Below are 7809 nucleotides of genomic sequence, written 5' to 3'. Positions count from 1 at the left end.
TCTTGGGTGTTAGAATCATTGTATGTCAATTTTCAATACTCCAGAGACAGGTCTCCACGCTCCACAAACCATGAGCTTTGAAAACTTAAGAGTATTTAACTTGAGGGTTAAAGAAACAGAGATTTTGGTGGAAAAAAACCAATTAAAAGAGAATAATTTTGGAGCTCTTTAAAATTGTACAACAAAATAAAAAATTTAATGATCAAGTCATGTCTTCTTAAAATAAAGTAAAATTGAGATATTCGATTAGTGTTAAAGACTGATCTTATCGCCCAAAAAAATTTTAGTAGCAGCTTTTACTATTAATTTTTTTTAATTTTTAATAAAATGGAGCCCCTCAAAAAACTAATTTTATCGCCCAAAGTCCCAAATGGCAAATTTCAATAAATAAAAAATTAACAGTATAAATAATTTTGCCGATAAATTATGTAGATGTTCGGCCATTAACTTGATGAAGTGATTAATGGTGAGAATTTTTATCCTAGCTATGTCGTGCCACTGTGTCTTACTAGACAGTGATGGAGAGTCCAAATATGAAGACTTGGAGAAGAAAACGAAAACATGTCTGCTTTGTAATAATATACAGCGCATGACATTTTTGAAAAATGGTAACTCATTAAAAATAATTTTCTTGTGAAACTAGGTACAAAATCCGACCACAAACACTGCACTTGAGATTGCAATCAGGGGTTACCATCAGTTTCCCCATTGACCATGTTTCTAGAATCCTATGCCACTAAAATATAACCACATGCACGTATAAGACCGTGACATGCGCAAACATGTCTTCATCATAAAGGAAACAGGGTTTTATTCATCACACACACATACGATTCAGTCCCCATAACACTATCTAATTTGTGAGCTTCCACGAAACCAACCAAGCAACCATTGATTTTACTAGTCATGGGTCACGTAATGTTCTTTTTGCCTACGCCTGTGGTCTTATATTTTTCTTTTGACAAGCAGAAAACAAAGACTAATTCTTCCAGGTATATTTAAGGATAATCTTTTAACAAATATTTTTTCATACATATATAATAAATTAAGCTCTTATCACATTAATTTAAAAGACAAAATGATCTATCATATCCCGTCCCAACCCAACGTGTGTTGGTTTATAGTCCTCACATTATGAGATGTCAAGACCAACCAACCAACATTGCGGCTGGTGCTTATCCACAAGATGGCACTCTAGTTTTGAAATTTTGTGAGCACACTTGAATAGAGAAACAGAAACAAGAAACACAGAGACCTAGGGGCTCTTGAAAGTTAAAAAAGAAAGCACAGTAACTCACAAGGCCCAAAAGATTCGAGTAACTGGACAGTTTTGTCATACGTGTGGGCATCTACCCTACTTTTAGATCTGTGCATGTCCTTTCCTGTCATGAAAGAAGAGGGATATATATCTATGAAAGAGAAAGTGGCATCACTCACATGGGTAGGTGCTGGTGGGTAGGACCTATACACAACCTGGCATTATATAAATGTGCTGTGGCCCACTTGCAGTGTCAGCAACCCCATGTGATGCTGTGCCTTGTGGGCCCCACTTCTTTCCCCTCCAATAATGGCAAAGACAAAACACATACCCCACCAAATTTACAATTTTACAAAATAATTGCAAGAACAAAGAGACAAATTCTCCTTTAAAATCAAAAAGCACACAAGAGGAGAGGCAAGGCAAATAGACCAATTAGTCTAAAAACTCACTTTTGATTCTTCTTTCTAATTCCTTTCTCTTTTCTGTCTGGGTAATATAAAGGGGTTGATAACTCTGTATAACAACTAAAGTAGAAGTAGAAGTACAAACATAACATAACATATCCAACAAGGTAAAAATCTCCTCTTTAACCCACAGCTAATAAGATTGATTAACAATTATACTTATACACTCCCCTCCTCACTTCTGGCCTCCAAACTCAAGTTACCCATCATGGGGGGATTTGAATCAGCCTTGTAGTTATACAACGGTTGTTTTACCACTTCATCTATGCATGCTGCTGCTCCAGCTGTATACATACCTGTAAGTAACAACATAGGACTAACAAATCTACACTACTAGCGCATCCAACAAATTACAGTGCCAGGGAGTTCCTACTACACATTCACTCTGGTGATTCTTTGTGTGTTATTTTAACCTGTGGTTCATTCATTCGGCTACTACAGATATGAGAAGAAAGAAATAAAGAAAGAAAGAAAATGGTACAACAATAATGCTAACAAAAGAAAGGGAATTCCTGCCCCACTTCCTTTACTGAACTGCTTTTTACGTATGCATTTTGTATGGTAGTAAGTAGTATAGTATTCATGATTGATGGTGATGCCCGTCATGGTGGTGGTGGTGGTGGTGGTGGTGATTCTCTACAGATTTGTCCTCGATTGTTTAGTCATCTTTCACTTCCTGTAAATGTTTCAAAAAAAAAAAAGAAGAATCAACCGACATCCAAATTTAATAAACTAAACAAACCGATCCACCTTCAAGACAACATGCAACAGATAAACTTACAAACTAGCTTTACCTGAACCTCAGGAAACTAAATGCCAATCGGTCCACCAGTGCCGGCGAACATCCCAATAGTTCCATGGGCAGAAGAGAACCTATATCCAAACCCATATCACCAAAATCTCAAAACTCTACATGGCGTCATGGTGATAATAACAATGCTAAAATGTGGTGACGCCAATACCTTGGTATTTGGCAGTTATAGGATTTGAAAGTCCCCATGTCAAGAGCAGATGCTGCTGGAAGCAATGTGCTAGTGCCAAATTTAGAGTTGGCAGATGCAGCTGAGGCATCTGCATCAATGGCCTCATTAGGTCCATTGGAGAAGGGGGCCATCAAGTCTCCAGCAGCTTTTGTTGGGGAAGCAAAAGGGCTATCAGGAAGATTATGCTCCAAACTGCATTTATTTATACATGCAATCAAATTTAGCAAAATGGGAAAACCTGAATAAATGCACAAGTCTTTTTGGCATGGACTGAAAGAGGAACTTCGTGCAAAAAGGTGTTTACTATTCTGGTGCCCTTTTAGTCACCCTAAATGAGAACAAGTTTTATACCATTCTTGCAAATCACGATCCTCATGGCTAGAGCTCTGCTTGCCATTGCCTTCACTGTATCCATTCTCACCATTGACCACCACTTCCTTGCCAACCAAAACGTTGACCGCCTGCTGCTGACCAGCAGAAACCGGTGCAGTACTAGCTGCAGCAGAACTTGAACCATTCTCTGGAATCAAATAGCACCAACAAGCTCAATGAAATCTCAACCAAGGGATGCACCAAGTTCAATTCAAGAGAAGCTGCATTTAAAATGGAATAGAGGGAGATATATATACCCTCTGGAGCCTCCGAACTGATGTGAAAGGAAGGAAGAACAAGATTTTGATTGAACATGTTGGGAGAGTGAGTAGGGGAAGGAACTGGACTTCCAGTGGAGAGTGCACGTTGGTGATGCTTCTTGATGTCAAGAAGTTGCAAGCCCATCAACCGCCTACTTTGAAGCTCAAGAGCTTGCTGCAAATCAGCTTGCTCCTCCAGCTTCCTCCTCCACAGCATGTCTTGAGTGTTGTAGAACATTCTGCCTCCTAAAAAGCCACAACACAAGACACTCCACGTGTTGAGTAGAGTAGGTTTGACTAACACACAATTTGAGTAAAATGGAAGGTTCAACCAAGCATTAACCTACCAAGTTGAAGATCATACTGGTCTCTAGCATCTAGTCCAGTAGGAGTACCACAAGGTGAAAAATCTCCTCTATCCACCTGCTGCTGCTGCTTCCTGCAAATCATAAGAAACATGAACACATTCAAAACAAACTCAACACAATGTCAATAACAAAGAAATGGGTAACATAAGAGTAGAAGAGGGGGTGCCTGTACTTGTCAGGAACTTTTCCCTTCTCCTTGTAAGGCTTAACAAGCACTCGAGCATCACACACAAAATGAGGGTTTCCTTTGGAAAGAATGAGCTTCACAGTCTCCGGATAAACAAAGGTGACAAAGCCAAACATCCTCTTCTGCTGGTATGGGATCCTCACGTCTTGGACTGGGCCATAAATGCTTCAACAGAATTAAAAGAGAAAAAAAAACTAGAAAGTTAATATTTCTGCCATTGCCAAACCATGCATACTAACTAACCCAGGTTAAAGCTAAACAACAACAACCTAAAGTAATTTGAAACATCTTCCTCTCTGAAAGTGCTATCAGCTGGGAAAGTCAAGTAGATCTGCCTGGAAGCTGGGTTCACCATCCCAGGACTGTTCAAAGAAAAATCATTCCTTTCAAGCCTGGATCGTCCAAATTTATGCAAATCCTCACTCATCATCAGAGCTGCAGCTGCCGCTCTGCAATTATTACCAACCATGATTAAAAAACATCTGCACATCAACAATCACAAAAGACAGTAATCAAAACACATGATTGCACACAGTAGTACTAGTGTTTACCTTTGAGTATCATTCTGTTGCTGCTGCAACAGTAGATTCATGCACTTTGGTGAGTATGGAAAAGAGGAATTGGCCATGAGCTGGGAAGCAGCAGCCAGTCTTTGCTGCTGAGCAGATTTGGATCTGAGAAGCTCATGGCACTGCTCCATCATCTCAATCTTGCTAGGAGATCCAACCATTGCAGAACCATCACCATCTCCAAGTCCACCATGAAGGAACCTGCAACTAGTCCCATTCTTACAGTACCCTCTTGCAAAGTAAAGGCATGGCTTCCACCCCAACCCGGAATTAGGGTCCTCAGAGCCCAAACAAGCATCATTGACTGAACAACTCCTGCGGTGGAGAGACCCTCCCCAGCCATAGGAAGGGAAGAGAGAAGGGTCAGCAGCAGAAGTAGGGCTTGAAGACAAGTCTGAGTGAGGAGGGTAAAACAAATCAGGGTTGTTCTTGTGGCCAAGAGCAGCACTAGTGGGAGAACCATCATTCAAGAAAGAAAGCTGGTCTTGGAGTTGAAAGTCATCAATTGGATCTGAGCCTCCGTTAGCATAGAAAGGTAAGGAAGATGAAGAAGTGGAGGAGCCAACAACCATGTGGTTGGGGCTCATCAAATCATCAGGGGTTTGAAGCTCAGTCACAGTAGGCCAAGAAGCAGAAGAAGATGAAGAAGGGTTTGGGATAGTGAGTGCAGGAGGGAGGTTTATAGCACTGAGCCTTGAAGAAGAAGTTGAGTTTTGCCTGAAGAGAAAGGGTGAAGGAGAAGGAGGAGTGGAGGGTGTTGGCGGAGAGTTCGAGGGTAAACCCAACTCCTTGCGAGCTTTCACAATCACAGAGTGAACAAGTGCTTCTGGACCAAATGCAAGCCTTATCATTTCCTTCTCACCATGGTCTTGAAGCAGAAGCATACCCATGATTTTGGAAGCGTTTTCAGGGTCCAAGTTTTGGATCCTTGAGAACACAATTCTAGTAGCCTCGTAACCATCCATGGGTTTGAACAACTTGGTTCCACGACCAACAAACTAGCCTATCCCTAAAAATCAAGTTTTTTTTTTTTTTTTAACAAGTTGAGTCTCTCTCTTTCTCTCTCTATTCTCTAGTGGCCATCTTTCTCACTCCTGTTGCAAGTAAAGTTTCTTTCTCAACCACACACGAGCCCTACCTACCTACCAAGTTGAGATGAGTGGTGGCACAGTGAGTTTCTTTCTCATATTCCTGCAAGCAAAGGAGAGGAAAAGCAAGTTAAAGAAGAAAAGGAGAAGGGGAGAGAGTGAGAAAGTTGAGTGTTAAAAGGAGTATTCCCGTGTGGTTGATTAATGAGAGAAGAGGATGCCAAGAGTTACCTTTGATAAAAAAGAAGGAGAAAATAAAGAAAAGGGAGAGGGACATAAGATGGTGGTTGAATTTCTCTATAAAGAAGTAATGAGTGCAAAAGTTGCAGAAACAACAAAAGGAGAAACTTACAAACAACAACAAATAAGAGAGAAAAAAAAACTCTTTTTTTCCCCCAACTTATTAAGCTCTTTCTTTCTAATTTCTAATCTAAATCTCCATTCTTTTCCAAATTAAATTTGAAATCCAAATCTGAGCAGAAGAGTACGGGCTTACCCATCTGGTCAACTTACTAGAAAAGCCAAACCACCGCCTTGTTTATAATATGGTTGCAGATACAAGCAGAAGCATCAATTGCCTCTTATGTCTTTTATGGGGTTCTGGGCTTGTAGTAGTGAGTAGTGAAGTTGAGAACTCAACTAATTCTCATTTTACCCTTTTATCTCTCTCAAGTCTCAACTCACAACTATCCACCCAAGATTTTCTTATCTCTCTTCTCTCTCTCCCACTCACTCACTCACTATGCCCCCACTTCCTCTTTATCTTTGTCCTTTGAAACACTATGGTATTGTATTATGATGAACAAGCGCGAGAGAGCGTGCGTGTTGTGTCCCCTTGTATTGTGTGCTTGTTCGAGCGGATCCAGATCCCTGCTTCAAATACAAAAATAGTGCACGTTCAACTTCACTTGCCCCTAACCTCTGACACTCCTCCCTATTACTACTAGTATTTAGTGTATATTTACTTTCATTTCTTTCCCGAGCACAACAGGTTCAAGTGTTGATCAGTGAACACAACACACACCCTTTGTTTTGCTCTCTCTCACTCTCCCACCTCGGACTGTGCTCCCCACGCTCCAACGGAATCTCTCAGACACTTAGCATTGATTGGAGAGTGAAGGACACGCCCCTGCTTTCAGTTTCATTGGCTCATCATGTCTTTACGTTGGGACGAGTCAATGCCACCCCAATCAAACACCCTCTCTCTCTCTCCCTCCCACCTTATATATATATATATTAATAAAACACATCATTTCCCATTTCGATTATTTCTTATTTGCTTCCTCATGCCCCACAAGTTGTTGCTCCTCTATCTTTGCTCTCCAAAGGCTACGGTCCCTTCACAATTACGGTCCCTTCACAATTATCTCAACTATGTCTAATTTATTTGTCATCCTTGTTGTCATCCTTATATGACAATACAATGTCTTCACAAATACTATAAATATTTTTTTATATAAAAATGTATATCTAAAAAAATGATATTTTTAATTGATAAACAAATATTATATTACTAAAATTAATAACTTTTAATTGGAAATATTTTTATTTGACACTTTCTTATTAACATTTTTTATTATTTATTGAAAATTGATGAGTTTAATACTACTTGGACTAATGATAAATTGGTAATGAATATGATAAGGTGTAAGTTAGTTAAAGATATTTTTTTTTACGTATGTTATTAAGAATTTGATTTGATTAATATAAGGAGAAAAAGTATGATGATCGAGATAGAATCTATTTTTATAATTTGTTATTTAAAAAGAATTAGTCGGAAAAAAAAAGGGTTGTTTTGAAGGTAGAAAATGAGAAAAGATATTAGGGATTTGTATAGAGATAAGAGTATGATCGCTGCATCTTGCTTTCTCAGTTGTCGTTTTTGAGATACCCCACAAACAAAATAAAAATGATGACTCGATGCCTCTCCTTTTTTATTTTTGAGATACCCTACTCATATCTCCATATATTTATTAATAATTAAAATAAGTACATTTTTATACTTTTTAAAAAAGTTAGATCAACGTCTTTTCATAATTACTCGTGTGATTTAAATTATTTCATAACTTATATTACTGATGAGTTACCAAGGTTATGTTTAACCAGCAATGGTGCCCTGAGCGTGCCCAGTGGGCCACCACCCCGCTAGTTTTATAGTTTTATTGTTGAATGGACACTTAAAAACACATATTTAGTTTATAATATAAAATAAAAATTTATATAATTAAATTATATAAAAATATATTAAAGAAAACAA

At 38.8% G+C, this 7809-nt stretch overlaps 1 protein-coding gene across 5 annotated transcripts; it reads right to left on the bottom strand.

Annotated features, from left to right (window-relative positions):
* Nucleotides 1-1693: 1693 nt before the first annotated feature.
* LOC109798400 (zinc finger CCCH domain-containing protein 53) lies at nt 1694-6747 on the bottom strand. 5 transcript variants are annotated; one of them, XM_020358653.3, is made up of 10 exons: nt 6049-6747; nt 4447-5655; nt 4165-4344; nt 3875-4060; nt 3688-3779; nt 3338-3586; nt 3060-3228; nt 2688-2900; nt 2520-2598; nt 1694-2401 (listed from the first exon to the last, which is right to left on the bottom strand). In XM_020358653.3, the coding sequence occupies exons 2-9, from the start codon at nt 5427-5429 to the stop codon at nt 2535-2537; spliced, it is 2136 nt and encodes a 711-aa protein (XP_020214242.1). In that variant the 5' UTR covers nt 5430-5655; nt 6049-6747; the 3' UTR covers nt 1694-2401; nt 2520-2534. The 5 variants fall into 5 exon arrangements, with proteins under 5 accessions (XP_020214242.1, XP_020214244.1, XP_020214246.1 ...); XM_020358655.3 differs by having other exon boundaries at nt 6066-6747; XM_020358657.3 differs by having other exon boundaries at nt 3881-4060; nt 6049-6746.
* Between the last annotated feature and the right edge of the window lie 1062 nt (nt 6748-7809).

This window comes from Cajanus cajan, chromosome 8 (genome assembly GCF_000230855.2).
Source record: "Cajanus cajan strain Asha chromosome 8, NIPB_CcT2T_4, whole genome shotgun sequence".
Lineage (NCBI taxonomy): Eukaryota > Viridiplantae > Streptophyta > Magnoliopsida > Fabales > Fabaceae > Cajanus > Cajanus cajan.
The sequence above is the reverse complement of the archived record's forward strand: the minus strand, read 5'-3'. Positions and strand labels throughout refer to the sequence as shown.

What these genes read in the sequence shown, in the direction of transcription:
- LOC109798400 (XM_020358653.3), bottom strand. Translation starts at nt 5,429, where the DNA reads ATGGATGGTTACGAGGCTACTAGAATTGTGTTCTCAAGGATCCAAAAC. An exon ending in CAGTTCGGAGGCTCCAGAGG is followed by an intron (nt 3,229 to 3,337) that starts GTATATATATCT and finishes ATTTGATTCCAG; the next exon opens with AGAATGGTTCAAGTTCTGCT. An exon ending in TATAACTGCCAAATACCAAG is followed by an intron (nt 2,599 to 2,687) that starts GTATTGGCGTCA and finishes GTTTGGATATAG; the next exon opens with GTTCTCTTCTGCCCATGGAA.